This window comes from Anser cygnoides, chromosome 20 (assembly GCF_040182565.1).
Source record: "Anser cygnoides isolate HZ-2024a breed goose chromosome 20, Taihu_goose_T2T_genome, whole genome shotgun sequence".
Lineage (NCBI taxonomy): Eukaryota > Metazoa > Chordata > Aves > Anseriformes > Anatidae > Anser > Anser cygnoides.
Window position 1 is genome coordinate 10,662,712 of NC_089892.1, and position 27,644 is coordinate 10,690,355.

The 27,644-nt window shown below is 47.8% G+C and overlaps 1 protein-coding gene across 8 annotated transcripts; it reads left to right on the forward strand.

Annotated features, from left to right (window-relative positions):
- Positions 1–26: 26 nt before the first annotated feature.
- On the forward strand, positions 27–27,294 carry SLC31A1 (solute carrier family 31 member 1). 8 transcript variants are annotated; one of them, XM_066980558.1, is made up of 6 exons: positions 27–103; positions 15,092–15,152; positions 19,789–19,904; positions 22,095–22,167; positions 22,559–22,727; positions 23,402–27,294. In XM_066980558.1, exons 3-6 carry the CDS (start codon positions 19,794–19,796, stop codon positions 23,601–23,603), a joined length of 555 nt encoding a protein of 184 aa, XP_066836659.1. In that variant the 5' UTR covers positions 27–103; positions 15,092–15,152; positions 19,789–19,793; the 3' UTR covers positions 23,604–27,294. The 8 variants fall into 8 exon arrangements, with proteins under 8 accessions (XP_066836659.1, XP_066836663.1, XP_066836661.1 ...); XM_066980562.1 differs by having other exon boundaries at positions 35–103; positions 19,794–19,904; XM_013182861.3 differs by lacking the exon at positions 27–103 and adding an exon at positions 6,379–6,445.
- The last annotated feature ends 350 nt before the right edge of the window (positions 27,295–27,644 follow it).

Sequence of the window (27,644 nt, forward strand, 5' to 3'; positions counted from 1 at the left end):
GCTCCGGTACCGCGGGCGGGGGGAGAGGGAGGGGGCGGGGCTTAGCGGACGAGTCCGGGCAGGGGGCGGGGCGAGGCAGCCGCGTCCTCGTGGCGGTCGCGCGGTGAGTGACGGGGTTCCGCGCGCGCCCCCCCCCCCCACCTTAGCTCCCCTCAGGGGGGTGGGCGGGCCACGGGGGGGGGCGGCGGTATCGCCGCCCGGGGGGGGCTCGGTCGGGGTCCGGGGGGTCCTGGGGGTCCTGGGGGGTCCCGGTGGGGGCGGTACGGGGGGCGGCGGGGAGGGCTCTTGGCGATCCCGCGGCGGGTGCCGGGTCTCGGAGCCGCCCGCCCCTGCCGGAGCCGCCCGGACCGGGCCCTGCAGCGGGCACCGAGCCCCGGTGTGCGCCCAGGCGGTGCCCGCAGACCGGGCGCGGCGGCCCCGGGGGCCCCGCGGCTGTCGGCGCCGCTGGGGGGGCCGCTCGGGGGGCGCCGGGTCCCCCAAAGCCAGAAACCCCAAACCCAGATCCCCCAACGCCAGAAACCCCAAAGGCAGAAACCCCAAAGCCAGGTGTCCGAAACCCAGATCCCAACGGGGGTTTGTTCGTGGTGGGAGTGCGGCGGGACCGGGGGTGGCGGCCACTTCAGCTCTAGGGGAGAAGACCCGCAGGAGCATTAAATGCCCTTCTCGCTGAGGGACGTGTGATTATTTTAGAGTGAAACCTGCAAAGGGACAAACTATGCTTCTATTTAAAAAACACACACACGCACGTGATAGATATCTTATAAATAGTTTGGTGTTAATCGCTAATAGAAGCGGAACTTCAGGTGGGTGGGCTTCTTGCGTTTCTGAAGTGAAAGGAGAATTTGGTGCTTTGCCTCCTTTGTTTCTGTCAAGTTTGTAGTCAGGATGTATTTTTTAAACAGTGAAGGCCTGTATGGATAAGGCCTAGTGATGCACTAGCATTTAATTTTCAAGTGACTTAAGAATACTGGTGTTATTAAGTCCTGTTGAAAATATATTATTATTTTTTTTTAGTACAGGGCTTAATTTAGATAGCAGGAAGACTTAGGAATGTAAAACATAACAGTTCCGGTACAATCAAGGATTTCTGTCCCGCGAACAACCCCTGAGCTGAGAATCCAACGTGCTTTCCCAAACTGGGATTCGGCACAGAGTCTTAATTCCAGCGAAGCGGGGGAAAGTCTCTGGTAGAAATGCGTACTGCAGCACTAAGGCAAGCCTCATTTCTAAGCCTAACCTTAACCACTTACCATTTTTTTTTAATTTAAGCTTTGTTCATCGCCCTCTTCAGCAAATGAGTTTCCAGCGGGCTTGTGGCTGCACACAAATTCACAATCATAGACCAATTTTTCCTGTCCATGCTCAAATACTAAGCTTCAGAATGCTTACTAGTGTTGTATTTTGTGCAAGGGTGGACTAAACTCTCTTCGCAAGTATTTATTAGTTTCTTTTAATCTGTTTGATCTTCACTTGCCTCTGCTAGAGCCTGAAGTAAGTAAAGCTTCTGCAGTATTTTTGTGCGTAACAATATGGGATCGTGTAGGCTAAGTTAGGATTTAATTTAATTGCTCCGATTCTTACTACTTCTGATGTAACATTTTCTGAGACTTTCTGCAGGGTTTGGACTATGTGTTACTTTTCCTCAGCCTTCCTTAAAACGTGGGGCATTGAGAATGATGTGTAAATATTAGTGTTTAAATGCGTGTTGGCTTCAGAGCAGCGTGAATACCTTGGTGAAGCCAGCTGCGGCGGCTCTGCTGCATGACACAAAATTAAAGTGATGCTTTCTGTTAGGTAGATTGAAATCTGCGCTATGCATTTTTACTTCATTCCCTGCTTCCCCCCCCCCCCCCCCCCCCCCCAAAAAAAAAAAATAGAAAAGAACAATATTCCCAGAGGGGCTGTACACTCCCACGCAACTTTGTCTTATGAACTGCTAGATTTTATACAGCTGTTCTCTACTGAAATTTTGCCAATTGTTGGAAGTTACAGAGAATTATTCTTATTTCTTACTGGATTTCTAATCTAGAGCAGCTTTTGAGATAGGTGGATAATTACAATAATTTCTCCAGGCTACAGTAAAGATGAAGAATTAAGTAAGCTTTTCAGGTCACTTCTGCATGTGTGCTTTTTTGTTTTAAAGGTGTGGTCCCTGACAGTTATTCCGGCTTGCAGTGGTGCAAGGACAAGAAGGTCTTCTCTTCTCTTCTCTTCTCTTCTCTTCTCTTCTCTTCTCTTCTCTTCTCTTCTCTTCTCTTCTCTTCTCTTCTCTTCTCTTCTCTTCTCTTCTCTTCTCTTCTCTTCTCTTCTCTTCTCTTCTCTTCTCTTCTCTTCTCTTCTCTTCTCTTCTCTTCTCTCTCTCTTCTCTTCTCTTCTCTTCTCTTCTCTCTCAAAAAAAGGTTTGGAAGGATTCTTCTCTCACTCCCACTTCTACAGAGCAACTTCCAAGTTTTGGATGAGTGAGACACCCTATCCCTGGATGAGAGTTTTACTCTCGAGAAGGGAAGGCACTGAGAATACTAATCTTTAACAGTCTTCTAGTACAAATAAATGAGAAGACCTGCCGTATTCGCACAGTAAGTCTTTAGTCAGTGCCCTAAGGAGCTTCCTTTCAGCTATCTTGTTTTTCAGTCAGACGTTAGGTCAGAGGGAAGACAAAAGTTTTTTATTCTTTGAACTAAAACATACTTTTTCCTTTCCTTTTTGGCTTCTGTATTTGCTATAAAGACTCCTCTGCCCAGCAGGAAAATTTCATGTCTCTGAGACCTGCCTTCTCCACACTTGACTGAAGGTCACCCTGAAAGTTAGCAGTAATCTGCCTCAGAATTTTGCGAAGTTGAGCTGAAGCAGACTGCCAGCATGAACTTCTCCAGGAATCTGCCAGGAAATTGCTGGAGTCTTGGCAATTTTTCTTAGGGAAGGATGAAAAAGACTCAATCTAGTTAATGTTTTTTTGTTGTTGTTTGTTTGTTTTTTCAAGAAAATCAAATCTTAGTTAATAGAGTACTATTGCCTTTTGTTTCAATCCTAGTTTCTGGAAATATTCCCAGTCAAGTCCCAGGGGACTCGAGACCAATGATTTTTTCATTAACCTTTTCTTCAGCTGAAAGCTGGAATCTGCTAATGCAGAGAATAATGGAACTAGTTATTGCAGACAAATTAAACTGCTGTTTTGTTGCACTACAAATTAACTTTCTAAAGCCTTTCATTTTTTGGTCCTGGAACTTGACTTTTCTGGTCTAGAAGCCAATCTAGATGGGGGAGGCTGTGATAAAATATTTTCTTATGTCTTTCCTTCTCTGTTGCTCCAGTCGTGGTTGCCATCGTCTCAGCAAGGATTTCACAAGATGTCTTTTCCTCCCTCTCTCTCACCAGTTCATATCTGCAAGAGTCCTTTCCATTTGAGCAACTGATTGATAGCTGGAATAATTGCTTATATGAAAAAATATTTTAAATTTAAATCTAATTTTTTTTGCTCTTTCACTGTGCACGCATATAAAATTACCAAATCCCACAGTCGTTTTACCACAGGTGTGGAAGCCGTTTATAATCTGTTTAAAAAGGTCTACGTGCATACAATCCGTTCGCTCTAATATTGGTGTAAATTAATATAGCTGACCATGGTATTTCTGGATAACGGACCAAAATGTTGCAAGTGATTGAGCTTCTTCTGTTCTTACTGGATGCTCAGCACATCCCGATATCGGGCCTGCGAAGCTGGGAGAACGCCAGGAAGAAGATACAGCTGTTGTACAGCGAAGAGCGAGAGCACCAAGTGCTCTCCGGTGACTTCAGGGAGCTGCTTTGCTTCACAAAGCCATCTTTTCCCATGCACGCTCAGTAGGGATCAAAGATTCAAATCTCATTCCTGTGCTCAAGGAGCATGAGCTTGGAAAATGAGCTTTTTGATATGTTGAGCTGATCTTTTGGCTAACTTACCCAAGAGAAAGCTTGACGGTGTTAGCTTTTTTCTTTTTGGAAGACTTAATGTGTCTCCTCTTGGTGGAAGGTGTGCGTACACTTAAACTTACAGGCTTTTCTTTGTTATAGGTAATTTAATTGGACTTGGATTTTTAGGATTAGGTACTTTCAGGCCACCTCCAAGATGCAGTGCACTTCCTCATCTTACAGGCTGATGCTCGGTAGCCTGCCGGCTAGCCTGCTGCTTTGTGAGCTTGGAGAAGCAGCTGTTTGAAAAGCAGAACCTCATGGCGAGTGGCTTCAGGCTGCTGAAGGAGGTGCTTGTCCCTGTGACCCGGCCTGCTTCTTGTATGATTTCTTTCAGACACTGAACACGCTCTGTGTGGGATAGCTGAGCAGCCCGTTGCGGGCTTGGTGTCGTGAGTGCCCGGCCTCAGTGCACGGTGCAGCCCGGCAGCTCCTCGCAGCTCCCGGCTGGGTTTCTCCGTGTTGTGTCTGGACAGAGGCAGTGCTGAGAGCCAGGCATCTGATTAATCAGTTACTACCTCAGTTAACTTTTCCTGCTCTGAAAGGCTTTGTGCTATAGAGATTTGACAACGTATTGTCACAGCTTGCCTGCGTTTTCCAGCTTGCATCCTTTACTTGGGAAAGAAAAACACTAACAAATGGAGCAGGCTCAAAGGCAGTGCTCCCCGCAGGCAGGCGATCCCAGCTCATTCTCCTTCAGCCCTCAGGACGTGACAGCAGCGGCTGCTGTCAGTGCAGTGCTCCGTGGGAGGGCAGCAAGATACCCTGCGGGTTTTCCGATATGGTAAGTCAACCTTTGGACATCAAAGTGATAAGGGAAGTAGCAGCTCAAGCTCCTGAGGAACACACCCAGCCATGGAATATTATGGAAGCGAAATGCAACTTAGAGCATTGGTCTGGTTCTCTTGGTCGCCTCTTTTATGGCTCCCATGTTTATCTGAGCTCCTGGTCTAATGGACTTCATGAGAGACTGAGTCATGATTTCTGGGTTCTCTGCCAGGAGAGTTTTATACAAATCAGGTTACCATTAGCTTTGGTGGCCCTCATGAACTTGGGATAAGACATTATCTCACAAGGAAGTACTGAACCTTAATGTTTAAGGTGATGTCAGGTGAGACTGAAGAAGGCCAGAGAAATAAGCTACAGAAACTGTCAAACTGAAGCCTACGCAATTTAAAGGAAAGAGTTCCTCGTGTTCCTGCTGTGTGTTTGGTTGTACTTGTAAAGCCATTTCTGTGTAGCCTTCTTCTTCATACAGAGCATAAACGCAAAGTGATGTCCTTAGTTATAAAATATCGTGCTCTGTGCATAATAAAGTCTAATACTCTTTTTTAGTGGAGAAGCAAAACGGGCAGAATACAAAATAGCTTAAAAACGCCTTTTGGCAGTCATACAACTTTCCTTAGTTTGCTGAATTAAGTAAAACTTTCCAGTGCATCACCATTGTAGGATCATGTGCGCTGCTTGCCAGCTGATTCCTTTTCATGCGGCTCTTGAAACCACTGTGCCTACAATACAGGCATTTGTATTGCAGAGCCCAGTAGAGCTTCTTGAACTTTTTCTTCTTTGTCACATTTATTCTTCCATCGCAATTGCTGATGCCAGCTACTAATCAGAGAGGTCAGAGAGTTGGTGTTTGACTAGGACATGTCATCGGAGACTTTCTGCACATTTTATCATGTATCTGCCTCATTGTCATCTTTTGCCACCCCTCTAAACCCCTAGAAACTGACCTATACCCCTGAAAACTTCACATTTCTTCTTTGTGGAATAGCTACTAAATGAACCTAAGCTTGTTCTGTTACGATATCCAAAAGCAAGCAAAGCACTAATTTCTCTGGCAAATTAAAATCTGAAACATGTTTTGTGCAGTGTGTTTGAAAATCATCTCTACAGCACATTTAATCAGTCTTAGAAGGGCAGAGTTCTAAAATCTCGGTGCATTTTTGCAAAGGTCTTGTGAGGAAAACTCGGGAGTTACTTTAGCTATCGTGGAGCTTTCTGTGAGCATCCCAGCCCTTCATCTGGTCCTGACATGATTGACTTCTGCCTTCTGTGGGCTGCATAGGCTGAGCAGTAAATATTTATCTTGGGTCATATGAAATCTTTGGCTGTAACAATAGGGATTGTCAATATTTTGTGAGAGATGGTTTCACCCAGAGTAGAATGTAGCCCAAATCCCTGCTGCTTCAGCCTTTATCCCTGCTTTTGCCTACGTAGGAGAAGCTGAATTCCCCACTGACCAGATTGCAGGTAATAGGTCTGGCTTGAAATTGGCTGTGGATCAGGCAATAAACAGGTTTAAAGCGGAGTAAAAGTGATCATAGTTAAATCCAAGCAAGTAGTTAATGATTAGCCTTCTTGTAGATAATGATATGCATTCTGCTTGTCAGCATTATCTGAAAGTTTGGAAACTTTGATCCATCTCAGGATTGTAGCCCATTTGGAGAAGACTGGTCTCCTGGAGGCAGTAGATGGAAAATCTGTCCCTGGAATAGTAAGTACTCAGATTCTTTTTTTTTTAAGCTCTGAATCATTTCTACTTTGGATTAGCAGCTCTGTGGCAGCCCAAGGATTTGAGAGCTAGATGAAAAAGGCAGTGTTAAGGCTTATTCCCAGGGTGGTTTATTGTCACTCAGAGCTAGGATCAAAAATCTGTTGATCGCTATTACTTCTAGCTTTCTATACCCTAGAGGTAATCCTGTCAGAAGAGTGTCATGAGACCAAGACTACTTGACTCTTCCAAAGGCAAGTCCCTTCCCAGAGCACGGCTTGGTTTGACGGCCCTTTCCTGTTTCTTGATATCGCAGATCTTTTTCCCTGCTGAGGTGACAAAGCTTCAAGGTGGGATTGTATTTTTGCATCCCCCAAAGTCAAAACGTGGAGGTGCTCTGTTCTATGGACTAGGGCTATGAATCTGTTTCCCTAACTCTTACAAGGATTGGCGTGACTGTTTGTATGTCACACGTTCCATCTTCTTGCTTGTATCTGAGATGAGAGAGCAAGAGTAGGAAAGTGCCTCTGGAGATGTATATTTTATTTTGGTCTTAACCATCCGCTGGATCAGAGATCGACATCCTGGGCTTAATTAAAAGCATAGTAGCATGGATTTTGCTTATGGTGACATATATTCCACCTTGCATTTTGCTGAAAAACAGCTTCAGGCTTCTCAAAACAAACCAGTGTTTTGGACAATTGAAGCCCCAAATAATTTGTTCCTCGGCTCTGGTAGAGTGAGCTTTTGTTTGGAGGCAGAGTCATAGACGGTGACACAGAGTGAAACGAGCAGGCATGCGTTGCGCTTCTGTAAGCAGGGAAAACTAAATATTTTTCTAAAAGTCTGTTTTGCAAACTGTTAGTTGTTTAGTGAAAAGTCTGCCATGAAAAGGTGACCCTGACATGCCAGACCAGGACTCGGAAACCCAAGCGTGTTCCCGTGTGAGCTGACATCAACCACGCGTGGCTGTTGCGGCAAGGTCTGGCACAGGCTGCAGCATGACAGCTCCAGGGGAGGCGGACGGCTGAGTGGCCGCCTTAAAATGCTGTGTCTGCATACAGACACGCACCTGAGGAGCAACTGCAGGCAAACAGCCATTTAAGTGTGAGAAGAAAGGGAGGAGAAATTAGGGCGAAATGTGCTCCTGGGATTTTTATTCAAGGAAGCTTTCACATGTGGTAGAAGCTAATGCTCGGTGAAGGTGTTGCCCTGCGATGAGTGTGTGGCTGTACTGGAGATGGAAAAACAAGCATGAATTGCTTACATGGGTATATCTCATGTCATATGTGTGGAATGGATTCCTAAAACCGGATTTATGAGGACTTCTGGAGCGTGCTTTCCTTCTTGTCCAGATTCTCAAAACATAGCCTGAAAGTCAATTTAGAACTTGTGTGGCTGCTGGCTCTTTCTGGCTTAAGACGGGCTGTGATGGTGAAAAATATCCAAAGGTGAAAACCAAGCCCGTTTTCCGTGTGTGCAGGTTTGTGTCTATGGCTAAGTTGTTGTCAGCTGATCCATTCACTTAAAAGTGTCTTTGTTCCCACTGCAGTGCCTTAGACATGGCCTGAGCTGACTGGAGGGAAGATTTTTCTGCCGAAGGATTCCCAGGACGAAATGTTCAAGAGCAGGAGCTTTTTAGTTAGACTGCTGATCTGGATCCATGTCCATCAGTCGGAGAGCCTTCGCTCTCCAGAGCATGCAGCAGCTCCTCACCATCTCTGCGAGACCTGCTAAGTCCTTGGCACGTACAGGGCACTAAACCACACACGTTGCTGTAGCGCCTAGGTGGTGATGAGGTGCTGACCAGGCAAGCTGCTCTAGCTGAGCAGGGAAGTTAGATGAGATGATCTCAGGAGGTCTCCTAGGCCTCAGCGGTTCTGTGATGAAAAATTTCAACCACAGGCGCTCCTGATGTCTCATCAGGAACAGTAAGGTCAAGTAGAGGAAGATCTGTGAATCTTCTGAATTGCGTTGACGGACTTTTGGCTTCCTTTTATGATGCTATTCGTTTTATTACCTTGTGCATTAGTTCTATCTGCATGAGACAAAGGTATTTATGATCTCGCTAGATAACATCTGTAATCTTTCACCTGTATTAAAGGCCAGCTAGTGCACTTTTAGGGCACGGTGAGTCACACGGCATTTTTGCAACTGCAGAAAATTTTGCTTGCTTACTTGAGAATGTGCTTGCTGGCTCCTAGTTTCATTGTGTGTCTCCTGAGATTATTTTACCATTGTACAGGATTTAAGACTAGAAGGCACCATTTTAGCTGGGTCTGGTCAGAGCTGCTAATAGTGTTTATACTGGTGTGTGTATTCCCACTTCAGCAAACCATGTAGCAGTGCTTTATCAGATATCAGCTTGCAAGCTGTACCTTGTCCAGTGTTTGTTAGGGATTGATTGCATCCGCGTGTGGCCACTGAATGGTCACAAACAATGATACAATTCCTTACCCTCTGGGCAGGGACACCCTTTTTGTGTGAGGCAAGCTCTCTCCTTTTCATACATACCAGTGCTGCAGGTGGCATGAACCTGCAGGAATCTGATTGCTAAATTAGTGAACACAATGGAGAAAGTTGCACACAAAAGGTTTTTTTGTTATTTCTTTTTTCAGATGTGAGTTTTGCCATCATTAAATTAAAAAAAATAAAAAAGTCTCTTGTAAATAGAAGAATCCATGCTAGAAGCTGTCCTTGATTAGGACGTATAAAATAGGAAGAGGGGTTGAATGTCAGCTTCTTCAGAGCTGGGATCAGGAAGCAGAAGTTATTTAATATCTCTGCCAGAATAAGTTTTCAAATGTAGATTGTGGTTTTTTAGACTAAAAAGTGTTTGAAGTGTATCGCGAGGCACGGGCCCTGCTTCAGTCCCTGAGCACGGGGCGAAGCAGCAGGATGTGTCCGGCTCTCAAGCTGCGTGGATCGCATCTCACTGCTCACCGTTCCCGTGCTCGGTTGTGTAACATCTCTGCAGAAACCGCTGCCGAGGATAAGGAAGTGTCTATTTATTCAAGAAGTTGTGCAATGTTGGAAAGTGCGGGTCATGTGGCACCGCTCTTCTTTCTTCTTCCCTGCTGCCGTCTTGTTGCCCTCCGCTGGCTCCAAGGAGGGCTGGGCCGCTCGCTTTGGCTGACAGCAAGCACCGAGAAGTTTCTAGCAGAAGGGTCCTGCCTGAACGTCAGGCACAGTGAGAAGGCGCTCAGCTCTGCTGGCGTCCCACCAAGGCCTGTTAAACCCCTGGGATTTAACCTCTCTGCCTTATCTCTGCTTAAACACAGCTCGGTCCCTGGGGCGAGGGGAGGCCTCCAGGTTTCTGTTCCCTGGGTGTTGGGCGTTTTGTGAGATGGGGACGTGTTTCTGCGCTGCTGTTTCGTAGCCTTGATGATCTGAGGAGGAGAGATGGAGCTGTGATAAAGTGGCCTGCCAGACTGCAGTCTCGGGATAATTGCTTCAGAAGCCTTCGGCATGCACAGGGAGTGCTGAAGAGGTTCTTCGGCAGATGCCTCCTGGGAACAGCCTTTGATGGAAACTTGTTGGTACTAGCTCTGCGTTGGTGCCGGTGCTGGCTGTAAGGAATCCTGGTGGAGGAGCCCTTTAGCCTGGCAGTTTTATGAAGAAACGGTAACGTAGCATCCTCTGTCAGTTTTTGGCACTTGTGATCCCGTGGCACACCCAGATGAGCGAGACAGCCTTGGTAAGGCGGCTGCCCTGCTCCGGGAGCCGTGGGGCTGGCGCTGACTCCCCAGGCCCTGTGTCTGTGAGGTGCCTCGGTCTCAGGCACGTCTCTGCTCTCGGGGGCATGTTCCTGCTGTTCTCCGGGCACGTCTCTGCTCTTGGGGACCAGAAAAGGGGGGCGACTGCCCCGTGCAGCTTGGCAAAAAGGAGAGGAGTAAACAGTGCAGAGCGAATACAGGACATGAAAGGTCGGTGATGGAAGAAATAGAGAAATGAAAATGGGTGTGGGTCGGTGCTGCCTACGTACAGAAGGGAAGAAGCTGCTCGGGAGGGGCGCGAAAGCTCTGCTGGCACCCGACGGCACTTGCACCTCCTCGCTTTGGGCTGGCCGGAGGAGCTGCGGCTCTGCCGGGGCTGGAGCGGTACCGTGAGGGAAGGGGAAGGCTCGGCGCCCTCAGAGGTGAGCAGGCAGATTTTGAGCTACTGAAGAGATTCTGGCTGCCTTTAAATCTGGCCACCTCTGTCACCGAGTCGCCGCCCCCTGGTGCGGCATCTCCCCTTTTCTGAATGCCGACTGAGATGTTTGTTGGCGTGTGTTAGCAGTGAAAAAACAACGCGCCGCTGACAGCTCTGTCCCTGGCCTCTGCTTCTGGTCAGTGGGTGAGCGGCTCTGGGCCAAGGCGGCCGGGCTTTGTTTCCTGAGCTGCACTTTTGATTTGGTCAGCTTATAATAGTCCCGCTGGCTGGGGTTGCCAAAGAAGGCCAAGGCTGGGATGTGCTCGGATCCTTTAAACTGTCCCACCAGGGGCTCCACATTAATTTGGGATCACTCAGGTTGAAAGTACTGGTGCTTTATCAGGAAGGTAGAAGGTTGCTGGTATACTAGAATGCTTCAGTTGATACTGTTTCTCATGTCTTTTTCTCCAAAACTTGTCACTGCCTCCTGCCTGGCTGTCCTTTGTGTGGCTAAGAGCCGTGCATGCGTGTGCGCACAGCTCGCCAACCATCGGCAGCACCGTGATGGTTTCAGCATCTGTCCATCACCCAAAAATAGCTCCCTCGAGCCAGTGTTTTGGGGCAGATGTGTGCTCAGCGGTGTCTGCAAAACCAGCACCTGTAGACAAGGCAAGTACTGTGCCGTGTTTTGCAAGCCTTCATCCCGTGGTGCTCGCAGGAGCTGCCAAGTGCAACTCCAGCGGCTCTCCCGCTGTCGTGCCCTTCCTAAGCTTTTGCATTTCTCAGTGCCAGGACGATGCTCTATTTTCAGCTGCATGACTGTGGTCTAGGCAGGAGTACCCGCTGCTGTCTCCTGAGTCCAAAAGCCTGTCGCACACCTTCAGAAATGTTTTCACGTGTCGCACGGCGCAGGGGACCGCAGGGAGCTGCTGTGCTGAAGAGGCGGCGATCTTCCCTGTGTCCCGCAAAGAGCGGGGTGGCGGGGAGCAGGTGGAGGTGGTGACCCCCAGGTTGGGCCTAGCATGGAGAGTTCTCTAAGATTGCAGTCCTGCGTTCAAAAGAAACCTTAATGCAGGTTAGTCCGTGTGAGAGTGTGTCCTGGATTCTCCTGTAGGTGCGGGGAGTTCCTGCTGCTCCCTGTGCTGATGGGCCCCCCTGCATTGCTGACCTAGGTTTGTGAGAACAAGGCACAAAGCCAGGAGTGGCAGCATTAGTGCTGTTGCCTCGTGCTAAACATGGCTGAGATCTTAGTGGAAGGAAGCTTACCTGCTCTGCTGATGGGGCTGAGAGGTGGCCAGCACCAGCAGAACTTCAGCCTGGTGGGGTTTGGGGCTTCGCTGTGAGGCACCAGAGGACCGCTGCTGGTCCTGACGCGAGGTGTGCGTGCTCCAGGTGCGTGAACGGGGCCGTAACCGGCAGATTTGGGTAGCAGAAGCGAGGCTGCAGCCAGGAGAACGTTGGCAAGGACTCCTCAGTTCTGCCGCGCTGCCTGCGGTTGTCCACCATTTATCGCTTTTCCATCTCTCGCAGTTTCGGTGTGGCTGAGCAACACGTTTGTCTGGGGAGGAGTCCCTCTGTTGCTCAGGCTGCCTAACACAACGTTATTTTCTCCATCTGTACAGATCCCTTGCTAGCATTTCTTAGCTTTTCCTCCACTGTTGTGGGTTTTACAGTCAGTGTTTTTGCTATGCAGGATTGTTTCTGCTGCCTTCCACTTCACTGGGCCCATTAGTAATGGCATGGGCAGACTGATACTCTGCTTCATGCAGTCTGGTGCATTGTCCTGTAAAGAACAGCTTGTCCTCAGATCATTTTTTTTTTTTCGTGTTCAAAGATTTAGAGATTTCCTGGGGAGTCTGCATAAGCTGAGAGCTTAGGACTGACCTTCCCCTTGCAGGGAGGCAGATCAAGCAGGGTCTCTAACAGAAGGTGATCAGACAAGTTTGCTATGAAAATAAACTCCCTGAGAGGGACGTGGCTGGGGCCATGTTAAGAGGAAGAGCTGTGGCCCCTCCTTCAGTAACAGGGATCATGCTGGGGGAAGGCAGTCAGTTTTTACCTTCGCTGTATGTGTGGGTCTTGCTTTGGTTCAACACAGAGCACCAACACTGATACTTCATCAGCTTCTGCTAATCTCAATTTTAATTAAAAGTTGACTGATGTATATAGGTGCTCTGAGCTGCCAACTGATTTGCAGCTCCAGGAAGTCTGTGTGAGCCAGCATCCCAGCGGGAATCCGTGCTCCAGTGTTGGACCACTCGTTTTTGTGATGTGCAGGACAGTAACGTGACAGCTTCATCAGGAGGGTGCAGCCTCTGTCTCTTGGGGAAAGAGCAGCCCTAAAACGAGAGCGACAAATAGGTATTGGTATAAGTGTGGAATGTGGCAAAGAAACTTAAGAGTTGGAAAGAAAAAACCAGACAAACGGTGGCAGCCAGGAGCCCTGAAGGATAGAGCTTTGCAGCTCAGATGAAGTGTGAGAAAATTAAAAACGGCAAAACGACTGCGCTTTAGGCATGGCTCTTTGGGGGCTTTGCAAAGACCCCCCCCCGAGTCCCCTCAGGCACTGAGGAAGGGGCGTGTACTTGCAGAGCGTAATCATTGCCCCCAGCCATGGGATCTGGCTGTTCTGCAGAGAGCCTGAGCTGAATGCTGGATTAATTGTTCACCCTCGAAGCTCCCTGCGTGGGTGGCACAAGGTTTTGCTTCGCTCTCCCTGCATAACCTGCCTTAGTCAAGGAGTTTGTCGGGGTGGTCTGAGAAAGGTTCCACCTCAGCCTGGGCAAGCCGTCTGTCTCAGGCACGGTTCGTGAACAACGGAGTGATTTTGGGGTGCTGGGTGCTGTGCTGAAGTGGTTCCAGCTGGGGTCCTTGGTGGAGGTGGTGGCGGAGGATCAGTTCTCCCACGTGGCTTTCTCCCCTCGCTGCAATCTAACAGCCCCCAAGGTTATTTTTAAAAGTCCTTTCTTCCACTTGTGCTTGGTGTCTGCTGAAGAACTGCTCTCCACGTGCTGCTGGTCTGCTGCATCTCCCTCCTCACGCCCTTGCTGACTGCTTCCAGCCTCTGCGTGTCGTGCTGCCCAGGCGCCGTCTCCTCCTGAAGCTGCACGCGGCGTGCTTCTGGTGGAGCTCTTCTTCTGCCCATCACATCCTGCACTCCACCCTCTGGTATCTCGAGCTGGACATCCTCCAGAGTGCCTGTCTTCTTCCTTCTAAGCCTAATGAAACCCATCTGCACCAACAGCTCGGCCACGGGCCTGGTGCTTGCAGGTGGAAGGTGCGCTCTGTCACGCAGCGAGTGTCTTTCTGCTTGACTCCGCTGATTCAATCCGCAAGCTTCTCCTGTCCTGGACAGAACCCAGGAAATCCAAGCTAAGGCAGCCTGGCAAGCTAACCTTCATATCGGAGCTCGCCTCCTGAAGCTGTTCCCTTCTCTTCCTTGCTCCTTGTCTGGACCCCTTCTAGCGTGTTGAGCTTTTAGGAAGCCCTAAACTTCTGGTGAAAGCTCCTGGGTGGGACTCTGGGGTAGTGACACGGCTCCAGGCCAAGCTACGCATTTTTGCTGTGACCTTGTGAACATCGCTTACATTCTTAATGCACAAGTAAGAGCTCATTCTGCTGGAGTTGTGCAAGGGGAAAGAGGCGTGCAGTATGGTATGTAGGTATGGGGGTCAAACGCAGCTGGGGGAGGTGGGGGCTCAGCCCCTCCTCGGGCATCCGAGTTCAGCCTGGGGTTGCTGAAACTGCAACTAGGAGAGCTCCGAGGGGAGTTTTGGCTTTGGAGAGCAGCGGTGTGTATTTGTAAAGCACATTGCAGTAAATTGCAGACCAATCTGTTTGATCCCCCTGTCTTTAAAGTGTGCCCATACAGCTTGGCACAGGAGGGCTCTGGCTGGCGTTGCTGGTTGCTCTTGTAGTAGGAACAGGTGGAATTTGGCTGTCCCGTGGCTGTCCCCCTGTCCCTTTAAGCAGCTCTGAAGCTAAGCCTGGGATCCTGGAGGAAGAGCAGTAAGTCCACAAGTTTGGAAAGGAAGCAGTTAAAGTTGTCAAGTTTGCCAGGAAACCGAATGAAGTGGAAGCAGCGCGCGGGTCCTATGCTGACTAGCTCAGACCATTCGGTGGTGACCACGGCTGGAGCCAGGGAGTGGTGCTGGAGCGTGTGCAGACGCTCGGCTTCCCATCCCACCTCCAGTTACAGCACTTGGGAGGAAAAAAAAAACGAAAAGGAAAAGATTGGGCTTGAGGCCACGAGCTCAGAGCCAGTGTAACTCACAGTCTGCCAGCTGGAGTGCCGTGAGTAGAGCACTGAAATTTGGGTTGCCTTTTGCATGACTCACGTCTTTCGTATGTAGCGTTCCTTTGTGTCATGCAGGACGGGGCTGTACATGATGTGCAAGCAAGAGACCTTTGCCTTTTCAACTTGCTGTTTTTAATCTTTTTCCCTTGGCTTTCTCTCGGGTTCTTTCGTTTTAATTGCCAGTAAATCTTACCAAATGTTTTTCACCTCTTGTTCAGGAGGAGAGAAGGAACCCCTGACCCTGTTCTCGCTATCAGAAACGCTGTTGGAGACACTTAGGTAAGAACCACGCAGCTGTGCTCGGGCAGAAATCCGGGGGTGCTGTGCAGGAGCTAGCCCTGTAGGCAGGGCTGGCGTGCTTGCTGCACTGGGTCCCAGCAGCCAGAGCAGCCTCTATTGAACAAATAATTAGTGTAAAGAAAACTGAAGAGGTGTATTTCAAGGCTTTTGGGCAAAATCAGGGGAATTAGTTTTATTTCTTGCTTTTTCTGAACTGGCATGGGAAAGATGGGGCACTGTTTTGAAGGGAAGAGTTTGCTGCTGGAAGGGGTGTTCATTCAGGGCTCCGTCATTAATCCTGTTAGACTTCTGATTTGGAAAGTGGCTTCATTCCTTTTGAATGTGACTGAGGAAGCTCTGTTCATGCTCCGCGTTTCAGACTGAGCTGACTTGCACAGCGCTTTCTGGGAGCTTGGCAGATCCTTCCTTCCCATAGCCTGTCCTGTTCGTGTATCCTGTATGTTGTTGTGTCCTCTGTGTGAAAAGGTGTGTCTCCCTTGGGTGTCTGGAAGGCTGTTTGCCGCAGAAAACCATGATTTCCTATGAATTGACAGGATTCTGGATTAACTGTTTCCAGAGCAGAGCCACAAGAGATTGAGAAACTATTGTAGAGGTTATAACGGCAGTTGTCTTGTGGCTGAGATCTGCTTGAGAAGCCTGCTTTGTGTTTGGCTTCTCACCAGGTTCAGCTCCTTTTCCCACTCTTTCTGTTGTGCACTGGCACTACCCGTCTTCCTTCCCTTCTGCGTGCCCCGGAGCCACTGCCATGGCTTCCCTCTGTGCGTGAGGTGAGGCAGCGCTGGTGAAATGTTGGCAGAGGGATAAAGTAAATCCCAGTGCTGAACCTGAGCGAACAGTTTGTTGTTGCCAGGTCCTGTTCCTGCCTGTAGGTTTCTGTGGTTCCCCGGAACCAGCCTGGTTTGCTGAGCTGCCCCAGCGGCACTGCAGTGGAGGGGTACAAACCTCTGTGCGAACAGAGCCTGCCTGCGTGCTGAGCTCCGTCCTGCTCTGAGATGACAGCTCGAAGCAAGAGAGGTGCTGCACGTAGCTCTGGGCCTTGCTGTTTTCCCTAAGAATTTAAGGGGTCGTGAAATGGAGGCTGTGGCTTCTCTGACCTGGGACAGCAGCACCTCGAGGGAAAGAATGAAGCCCCGGGAAAGAACTTCCTCATTCCTCTGCCCCGTTCCACCCTATTTGTTTTCTTATGTGGTAGATGACTGCAGAGGGGAAAAAAAAATCCTCGCATGTGCGCGTCCCTGGTAACAGAGCAGCGTGGAGGCAGGTACACCGAGAGGTCTTCAGGTGTGCAAACACCGAGCAGTGCCGGGGCCTGGGGCAGCCGCTGTCCGTTCCTGGTCCCCTGCCCAGGGCGTGCTCAGGAACGCGCCCCAGCGCCTCCCTTTCCCTCTGTGCAAACATGTGGAGCAGGCACCGGCTGGGAGATCAAGTCACCCATTCAGACAAAAATACCTGCTGCTGAAATGCCGCGTTTGTTCAAGGCTAAACCTATTTAGAGAGTTTGCTGTAACAGAAACCAGGGTGTGTTTGTTTTTTTCCTAGGTATGGCACCAGGCTTGTTAAAAAGGGTGACCTTCTTTTCGTGACAGGCACAGCTCATGTCACTTAGCCTGTTTCTTGGAGCCTGCAAAAGCAAACCAGAGATTTGCAGCTTGAAATATTAGCATTAATCTATTGCTCCCGCTGTCCAGATACTGCTTTTTACCCTGAGACAAGCGTAAATAGACCTGTTAAGATGTAAAACCCAGAGGCTTACTGTACCGGGTTGTTCTGCTGGAAGTGATTTATTTTTAAACAGCGTTGTGTCCGCACATTGGTTATCTTTAGTAACAGAAAGACGGCTGAAGGGTCGGTCTTGGCTATTTTCTCTTGAGTAACTTAATCCCCCACGCTTTTCAGGATCTCACAAAACATCTTTCAGGGCTGGGTAACCGCGGTGGGGGGCGGGCTCGGTGTCAGAGCACCGGGGGGACTGGGGGCAAGGAGCCACGCAGGTGAGCAGCCAGCACGCTCCGTACGTCGTGCAGCGGCTGCCCAGCCACGTGCAGCTGCTTGAAGTACTGGCCTTGTCGTTTGCAAGGGTAATACACTGTAAATACCTAGAGAAGACGTACGCTATTTCACTCTTTGTGAAGACCGGTGGCAGTAAATCAGTGAAAAATTGGACCCAAACCAACCACGAAGGGAGTTTTAACCTGGGAAGGAGCCAGGGCTTCCGTGGAGTGCGCTGGGACCTGCGGAGTCTGGTGGCAGCGTAATGTTCTGAAGTGAATGAGCGGTGAGATTGGGCTGCAGTCACCGGTGAGAATGCCAGAGCAAAAGTTATGGAGCAGTCAGCTAAAAGAAGGAGGAGACGAGATTTTGGCCGGGGGAGAGGGGCGGTTCTTACATTACTTCATTCCTCTTGTGGCACGCTTATCTTTGATCCCATGGTATAAACCACCTTGGCTGCTCTTCCTTCTCTGCTGCAAAAGATATTTTGAAGCTTGTGTGCCTTGGCAGAGGATTCCTTTGCAAGCGTTTGTATTTTGGGACTTCAGTTCTAGCTCTTGAACATTTACTCTCAGAAACAGTGAGCTTTAAAGCTATACTATGTGAAAATCACTCTGTTTGCTCTGCAGGCTTCCTTCAGTAATGCCTGTCCGTGTCAGGTGAGCTGCTTCTTGCATTAGTCTCTCTCTTTTTTTTTTTTTTTCTTCCCTGAACATTTTTCGGAGCTCTTTTTCTGGCCTCAGTATTTAAGCACAGATTGGAGGGGGAGGTAAGTGGAATAGCCACGAAATACTAGAACTGTGGGCAGGGAATACGTTCTGCTTTTAGCCAGTGCCAGTAGCTTATACTATGAGTTATTTTCCAAGCAAGTTATTGTGAAGGAGTCTGATGCAGTGAGAGGTATGCTGCAAACTTTCTCTGCACAGAGAAGCAGAAAACACCTGAGCTGTGTGTTGCTGTATGGCTGATACCAGCTGACTGGAGCGCATACGGGTGCTTACTCGCATTCATTAATTTCAGTGTTTGCAGGAGTTTTAATTCTTTCTCTTGCTTTCCTCCCCAGCACTGCTAACTTAGCTTCCTTATCTCCCACAAATCTTTAACTTCTCTCGTTGCCCTTCTGCTTTAACTCCGAAGCCTTCTGAGACCACCTCCTGTCACTGATGTCCACAAGGACACACCGACCGTCATGTCCCGGGCCACCAGTGGTCCCTGCACAGCCCTGCCGTAAGGTCACTGTCACAGACCGAACCAGCTCCACCGTCAGCTGGCTGCCGTTTGGGTGTTTGCGTGCTAGTTCTGCTTTCAGCTTGGAGAGCTTGTCTAGAGTTTCACTTCTGATTTCCGGTCTAAATATATTCACACCTATCTGTTCAAACACCAAATGTATTTTAGTTTTCTAAACTAAAATAGTTAGTTTAGTTTTTTAGAGCTTTTTAATAGTTTATTTTTTCAGAGCTTTTTAAGCTCTTTTCTCTGTTATAAATGTTCCTGATGATTTGTCTAGCAGGAAGTCCTCCTCTTCTCTTTTTTTTTTAAAATAATTTAATCAGATAAAGTGTCTGTATTTTGATTTGATTTCAGTTTATTTTACTTGTGGACTGGACCAGGAGGGTACGGAGTGCTCCAGGCAGGATCTAGCACAGCAGCATCAGTGCTTATCTTCAGTGGTATCTCACCTGGACGGTGCTGGGGCTGTCTTTGCCGGGATCATCACTCTGATGAATCCTGTTGTTTCAGGACTGACTGGTATTCCCGGGTTGTTTTCACTCCTGTTGCTGTTTCCGCTTGGTGAACTTTCAGTGCACACCAAGAATTGTTTCTGGTTCCATCCCAGGTTGTGCTGGGTGCAGAGTGCAGAGGCCTTGGGCACATCTAACCACTAGGTGCATTTTTATTTTTAACGTGGCATGGCCAGACGTACCTCATTTTCAGTAACCTGATTAGGGATTTAGACTGGCAGCCTTCTCAATGTTTTTCTCATTGTGTGTAATGTGATTAGAGGGGAGATGTGACAAAGTAAAGCTCATGGAAATGAAATTGGATCGCCTGTGGCTATTGTAGACCTTTGCCTGGCGATAGGTCTTGTACCACCTAACGTCGTTTCTTGGTTAAACATGTTCCCAATAAAATGCATAACTGTCAATTAAGAGAAATACTGTAATCTGATCCTTTAGTATATGCAATTTTAAAAGGGGCACCAGATATTTTTGCCTCTTGCATGACTGCAATTGAGAAGAGACTTCTTCCTCTTACAGATAAGAAATGTGCCTTTATGCTGAGCACTTGTCTCCATGTGCTACCTCAATCACATTAGGCTGCCCTTCTGGCAAGAATGTTGAGGATGGTGCAGCAACACAATGATGTAAAGCTGAGAGGGACACACCTCCTTTAAATGTTCCTGCTTGCTTTGCTGTATGTTCTTTGCAGTCAGAGTGCAGGACCATGAGGATGCTCCAGAAGTTTATCCAGAGACAGTTATTCTCAGGCGATACCTTGGCGGCTTAGAGTATTTTCTCTTGCAGCAGCAGTAGAGAAACCATCCTCTGTTTAGAAAAGTGCTTCATATAATTTTTCCCCTTTGTTTGTCTCATTTTTCCACATGTCTTTTTGATTATCTCTGTAGTAAAGATGTCTCACGATTCCCACATGAACAGCTCCATGTTGCCAACCATGCATCCTGATCATCACCACACTACAGCAGCCTCGGGACATGATCATGGATCTGGGATGATGATGATGGTGAGTAGCACAGTCAGCATGAACTGGAGTGTTTTTCCTTGTCTGTGGTTCAGAGTAACTTGTCATCTTGAAGACTGTGGTCTTCAGAACTGGAAATTTAGCTTAGCTTTAGAAGGCATGAATCAGTCCAGTTAAACCCAGGCCCTACTGTGCTCTCCTGTGGTGAGAGTGGTAGGAGGTGATAAGCAACATGAAATGTATTTCAGAGCTGGGGATCCTACGGGAAAGTGGTCTTCCCTGCAAAAACCTTTCTAGCAGCCAGCCAGGCGTTTCTAGCAGCCAGGCCAGTCTCTGGCAAGCTAATGGCAGAAATTCAAAGTGAGTATTTTCCTGCAAGAAAAAGAGGCGGATGCAGTTTGCCTGGGTTGTTAGCTAAAACCGTAACGGGCACTGAGAGGATTGCACGCTATTACAGTGGGTTGTGCTGACCTGCAGGCAAGCAAACTCGGTGCCCTTTTTCTCCTGAACTTTAGGCACGCGCTGGGTTTGGGGAGCAAACTGCTACCAGGGCTCTTTGCCACACTGGCAGTAAGGGTGGGCTGGTCCTGAGTCCTGCTGCGCCAGCTGGCTTTGATTTAAGCAAGTTCAGGCTTGTGCACGCTGGCATCACTGAAGCTTTGTAGTTCCCATGATGACCGTAGGATCTGTGTCATTGTGTGTAGCCTCCTTCTAGGGCCTTTATCAGCTCTTCCTCCCTTGTCTAAATACTTTTGGAGTGAGTTTGAGATTATTAAAATATAGCTTAAGCTTTTAAGGGAGGGGGGAGAGTGTGCATTTCAATCTAAAATGGGGATGTACTCAGAAATGCATTTTGTAAGCCTTCAGTTAAAGTTTGCCTGGCAGCCATACGCCCCAAATAGCAGCACTGCTGCTACTTCTATTGCAAACAGTATCACAGCAGGAGAGGAGAGGATTAGAGAACCCTTCCCCTTCTGAACATGGCCCTGTACAGAGCCCAGGAGTGCCGGTGGAGCTTACAGTCCTGCATCATCACTGATGACATCTCTGGAAAAGGGTCTCAAGAGCTCCTCATGAAGCTCTCCATATAATCTTACAGCTAAGTAGTGACATTCTCCAATTTGTTACTTTCTGTATAATTACCATTTCTTTACAAGTGTCACTTGCTTATCTTAACGGATAATTACAGGACCATGCCTTATCCTGCAGCTGAGAAGTCTGATTAAGTGCACGACATTTTGAGTTGACATTGCTTGTACAATGATCAGGGAAGGAAGTAAATAGGTAAAGCATCCTGGGTAATAAACTGGACACATGCTAATGAATGCATATTCCCATCCTCACTTGCACCAAGTATCAATACCTGTTTCAGCTGTGGTTTATGGAATTAGGCTGTAACACTCTTTGATTTGTGGGATTTTTGGCTTAAATGTAAAGATACTAAATTAATTTTAAAAACTGGTGTTTTATAGTCACTCTGCTCTGGGGCCGTGAATGTTTGTTGTGCTCAAAACATGCTAAGCTGCAATGTGCTTACCTGGATGGGAAGATGACATGTACTGCAGCTGGGCTGGGATCACTGGTGTCTCCCACAGCATTCACTGTCTCGGTCCAGAAGCCCTTGTTTTCACCCAGGGGGAGCTCTGTTCCTTCTCTCTGTATAATACTAGTTATTGTACATGTATTTAGGCCTCTCCTTCTCCCATAGAGTATTAGGGGGTTCTGCAGGGAGACGATAGTATGCTGGCACAGTGCAGGATTGGGCCAGAGGATTCAGCTATACAAGCCCTTCCCCGTGTGAGCTCATACGAGGTTGGGAAGGAGAAGTAAGTGCCCTGTACCCCAATCCATGAGTAGTCACGGGGAGACAAGGGTGAGCTCCACAGAGACATCCCCAATCCCTGACTACTACTGATACTGATGCTGAGGAGAAAACGAGCTCCAAAAGCAAAGAGAAGGCACGTTTCCTCTGCAGGACCTTGAAGGAATATGCCTTTTGACTAGGGGCACTACCTAAAAGAGCTAGAGATGGAAACTGGAGCATCTTCAGCCATGGCTAACTTGTGTCAGTTAAACTAGATCAACTACAGAGGTTTTTTGTGTCTATCTTGTGAACGACTGAAATGATCTAAATTCTTGGTATAATACAACAGCCTTTGATAAATCTTTTGTGAGCTCCATCTCAGCGTGGACTATTCAGGCTCATTTTGATGTTTTTTATGTCTTGGACAGGCAATGACTTTCCACTTCAGCTATGAGAATGTGCCGTTGCTGTTTTCTGGACTTACAATCAATACTCCTGGAGGTTAGTAATGCTGTCTCGTCCATTCCAAATAAAATGTTTGTGGTTGATGAATGTTGCTGGTATTACCTTTTATTATGCCAAAAATATCCAGACACGCCACAGCAAATCTGTTTTAAATGGCATCTGTGGGGTGAAAGAAGGAGGAAGATGTTCATGTAGTTTGAGTTTTACTAGTCTTACTAGCTAAAGTGACTGATGGTTTCATTTCATGTATGAAATTCCAGTTGGTGTGTGAGTTAAATTCACATTTACCACCTGTATGTGTGTGCACAAGTGCCCTGCTGGAGGCCATGCAGGGTGGCGTTGTTAAATCACACGATGTCTCTTCTGACATGTTTTAAAGCAAACATCTTGTGTTCCACAGATAGAATAACATTTCCTCTTTTGTCAGAAATGGCTGGTGCTTTTGTGGCTGTCTTCTTCCTAGCCATGTTTTATGAAGGCCTTAAGATTGCCCGAGAATGTCTGCTTCGTAAATCCCAAGTCAGCATTCGCTACAACTCCATGCCAGTGCCAGGTCCCAATGGCACTATCTTGATGGAGACGCACAAAACTGTTGGGTAAGAATCTCGCTTCATTATGAGACAAATCTCTGCAGCACCTGAGAAAGGCAAAAACTGGGACAGAATAAACTTTCTCCAGTCAGTATAACTCTTTGTAAAGTATATTAATTGCAGACTTGGACGTTGCTTGACAGTTGAATCACTTGGCCAGCCTTCAGGATGGAGGACAAAAGAGAGAAAGCAGCAAGGAGGCAGATGAGCTTTTATTATTATTATTTCTTTCCAAAGCAGTAAAGAACACATCTGGGGAGCTCCCAGAAACAAAATTTGGGTGTTATCGCCAGCCACCCTGACACAAAATCCTTAGAATCATCCTGTTGACAGCTAGTCAAAGCCTCTTCTCAGAGGAAAAAAAAAAAAAAGGAAAGAAAAAAAAGGCCATTTTGCTTATTAATGGGGTTAAAATAAACTTTAGTTTTATTTCTCATCTAAAACTTTTGTCTTCCCAGCAAGTACCGTATTTCATTCACTGTCAGTCAGCTCTGTGGGGAAAAAGAGTTCCAAATGACAAATGCATGCAAAAGTTTATGTCCAGCCTGCTTTATCTCCTCCACCATTTCATACCCACCTTGGCATCTCATCAGCCTGAGCTATGTTTTCCTGTAAGGAATGTGCATTTTCCCATCCGCGTCTCACGGATGCTGACTGTTCTTTGGGTTTTGTGTTGTCAGGCAGCAGATGCTGAGCTTCCCTCACCTCCTGCAGACAGTACTGCACATCATTCAAGTCGTGGTCAGTTACTTCCTTATGCTGATCTTTATGACGTACAACGGATACCTCTGCATAGCTGTGGCAGCAGGGGCAGGGATGGGCTATTTCTTCTTCAGCTGGAAAAAGGCAGTTGTTGTGGATATCACTGAGCACTGCCATTAACACTGGACGCTGCCCAGATGCCCCTCCATCCCACTGCTCTCTTGAAATGCAGCCATCATGAAGACTGGATCATTCCTAAGCTGAAAGAAAAGATACAAAGAAAATCAACTGGAGTTCACCACAAGTTCCTAGCTGGGGTGCAGGGATGTGAGGAGCTGGAATATGCTGCTCCCCCATGCTGCAGGCAGGCAGCTGGTTTGACTCTTGAGGGTCCCGTGGCAGCCGTTGGCTAGGATTTGCTGTAGTCTTAGATTTTGCCATGATTGAAATTAGTTGGCTGACAGAAATGTAGAGGTTATTCTTTTCTTTTTTTTTTAAACATTTTGTTTTTAAATTGTAAATGCACATCTGTGAAGGTTTTATGAACAGTAGGTAAAGATCAGAGTTTCCAATGGAGCCTACATGTGTGAATGGCTATTCTAATTTTTTTTTTTTTTTTAATATGTACATAATGCCAGGGGAGGAGATCTTCCTGGCATTGTGGCTTTTGGGGCCAATGGCACCTTCTAATGCAGAGTTCCATAGGACTCAGCCTCTGAGGAAGACTTGGTGCTGCACATCAGACACACTCAGGTCTGTCCTGGCAAGAGAGTACCTTGACCCCAGTGCTTCAGGGGTCCAGGTGAGTCTGTCCTCCAAGCCCATCAGAGTATGACGAGTGTTGCTAGTCTTCTGATACATCCAGTGGTTTTACTCAGCTTCAAGTGATAACATTTCAGTTTGGCTGCTTTCACTTCCCAATCATGGAAATGTGTGGAGTAGATGCAGAACAAGAATTGTGTATTCACGGGGCAAAAAGATTTTAAATAGACCAATGAACCCATACTGATTTCATGTTGGATGGGTCTAGAGCTAGACTTCTGGCTTACTAAAACTAATTCTGTTAATGAAGCAAGAGCTAAATGATTTCTTGACACTAAAGGCTAACATGTCTGAAAGGTTGTTCCTTGAGTGAAATGAAAAAAGAAAACAACCTTGTTTCTGTGAAAGAGAGATTTAGGAAAGTGAAGAAAGAAAAGATAGGATTACTGCAGCCTTCAGTTAATTCTCAGGTGAAATTTGGAGCAGCTTGGGCTGATTCAAAAAATATTCCTAATGCAAATGACTCCTCTTTGTCTTAATAATCATGCTGTGACTTTGTTAACTTGGAAGTGCAGGAGTTGAGAGTGCCAGCGGTGGATACATGTAGCGCAGTAAAGAACTTCCCATTCGGTGCTATGAGCTTTACACATTTCATGGGCAAAACAGGATAGCTTCCTGGATGGGTGATGTGCAGAAAACACTTTGGGTTTTCCAAGGAGCAGTTTTGGTTTAGCACTTTTATTACCCTGCTCCTTGTTGTAGGGAATGTTGTGCAGTTAGAATATGGCGCAGAGCTGGAGCCTGTTCTGCCCAGGATGCTCTCTTCTTGCCTGTAACTGGCTGAAGGGAAGGTGGTGAGATTTCCAGAAGGCCACTGAAAAACAGACACCATTTTCAGGCTGATGACTAGGATGTGCCACATGAACAGGGAATGCTTTTGAGTTGAAAGTGTCTGGGCACACTCAGTAGCAGTTTGTTGTTTTTTTTTCCCCTCCAAAGACGCTACTAGTCGCGCTGTTAAGAGTAGGTACGTAAGGAAAGCTGATCTTTGTGAAGACGTTCCTCTGGCCTGTATGCCTTAGGGAGCACAGCCCTTTCCTGTATGTGTGGATTCTTCTCTGTGCTGATGCTACCGCCAGCAGAGCTCGCCCTCCGAATGGCAGCAGGAAGCCTGTTACTGCTGCTGCCTGGCGTCCTGCCGGGTCTTGAATTGCACCACCTAAAGTCAACCTTCCTGTGGATGACGCCAGGTGTTTATTTGGTCATCTTGTTTTCTTTGGGCAGTGCAAATATAGAGCAGAAGGAGATGAATTAAAAGCAAGCTCAGGCTTCTAAATAGCTTCTTTCAGTAACAAATTTGCTTCTGGGTGAAAGAAGTAAAGCTATTTTCATGGAAAAATTGTGGCAATCTCCTGATGAGAGACAGGCTAAGCTCTTCCCTGGTCAGGTCTTTGAAGGGAGTTTTGTCTGTAGCAGGCTGCAGAAGTCACAGGTAGACTGATGCCCTCTCTCTGCATCAGTCACGAAGTGAAGATCTTCTGTGCCCTTTGGGAGTCATGTTTCTCTGTGAGAGGGGAAGACAGACCCTTCCAGTCCCTATGGGAGAGCTGCGAGGACATCTTAGTGCTTGTCAGAGAAACGTGAAGCAGTTACGTGCTGGAGTTGGCTGTATGTGTTTTGAAAGCTTTACGCTGCAGAGACCTCATCCCTGAAGGGTTTCAGAGCCGATGTTCCCAACACCTCTACATTTGGTCTCTGGAACAAGCTGGAGCTGTTGCTGTTACAGGGATGTGTGGTTATAGGGTACAGTGGCTTTGTGTGTTGACGCTAGGTAATTCATATACCTCTTGCTATGTCTTTCTCTAAAATAAAGCCTGTGCTTGGCCTGATCTTGCTGTCACTGGAGCTTTTTAGCCACCTTTCGCATTCAAGTGACCAGATGTGAATTCTCTGATTGAAACGATCAGACAGGTGACTTGAGGATCATGCAATTGCTGTGGCTTTTACGATACAAATTCAGTTCTGCATCACTGTACATGTAACCTCCCTTGAATTGTTTCTCCCTTGTGGATGAACACCTCTGTTTTCGAAGAGTCATCCCTGCCCACCCCGTACATGGCTTTCTCCAGCGCGCAGAGGGAGGTGACGCTGACTTAGCAGGAAACTGGGCTGAAGTCTCCGAAGCCCAGCAGGTGCCCCAGCTGCCTTCCAGCAGCTCGTGAGCGTCACAGCATGAACATCAGGGGCTTTGGGGAGAGGTGCACAAGGGAAGGCCCGAAGAGGAGGGGGTTCAGGAGAGAAGATGGCACTCTTACAGAATGTGCTGTCTGCAGTGGGGACTCTTGCCCGTAGCTCTGCCCCCTTGGCACCCAGTGGAGAGCTGTGCCCTCTGTGCTGCTGAGCTTGCTGATGCAGGGAGGCACAACTGGGAGAGAGACATCTGTAATCCCAGCTCTGGCCATGCTTTCTTTGGTTAAATGTTGACAATCCAGACAAGCCACCTACCTCCCCGTGTCCCAGCCTCCCTCTGGTCCTCCAGCTGCCACCAGCTGCCGTGCTCTTGGCCCAGGCTGGTGTTTGCCTTCCCAGACTGAGCAAAACCCGGCCTCCCGGCGATGACTTGCGCTGACTGCTTTTGCTGCAGTCCCAGCCTTTATGCTGGCTGTATTTAAGTTGTCCTGATGTTAACACTAAACTCGCATCGAGCAGTGCTTGGAGGGAGGTGAGGACTCTAATGATTATTAGACTTGAGTAAATTAAATTCATATGTCAACACATGTAGCATGCTTAGAATGTGATGTCCTGTGTCTGTCTTTGATCGCACCCTGATATTCAGTCTCCACACGCTGTGCCTCTGGATTATCATCTTGGAAGAAGTGCACAAAGTATCCAGGCTGCGTTCATCAGCTGGCTTCCGTTGTTTTTCTTGGAGTGCCTTTTCAGTTGGTCTGGAGCCAGTCCCAACAGATCCAACAGGATGTATAGTTTTGTTTACAGTGGACTGTCACTTTTGATTTTACTCTTGCTTTTTGTGGAGGTAACTTGTCTAATGTTACTGTGTTATCAAGTCTCCTGTATATAATTAACCAATAAAATAGATTGCATTTTACTGTGGTGGATGTGTGCTTTAGAAACAATCTTCAGTGCAGAGACTACAGCTGAGGTGAAGGCCAGCAGCTTTTACTGAAACATTCAGAACGCAGCTCCAAGAGTAAGCGTCTGCTTTACCAGCGCCAGAAAACTGTGGCCTGGACTGCCCCAGCCCCTTTTCTCTGGCACGACTCTTCTGTGCCTGCTGTGACAGTGCGAGTGAGCAGCAGGGGACAAGTGCCCATCTTCCTGTGGCTGGGGAGCAAAGTAAGGAGCAGCATCCTCTGAGCCTGCCCCTGCCATGATCAGGAAGACCTGAAGGTGCTAGAATGGCAACGTGGGAAGCTACTGGTGTGAGGGTAATCCAGT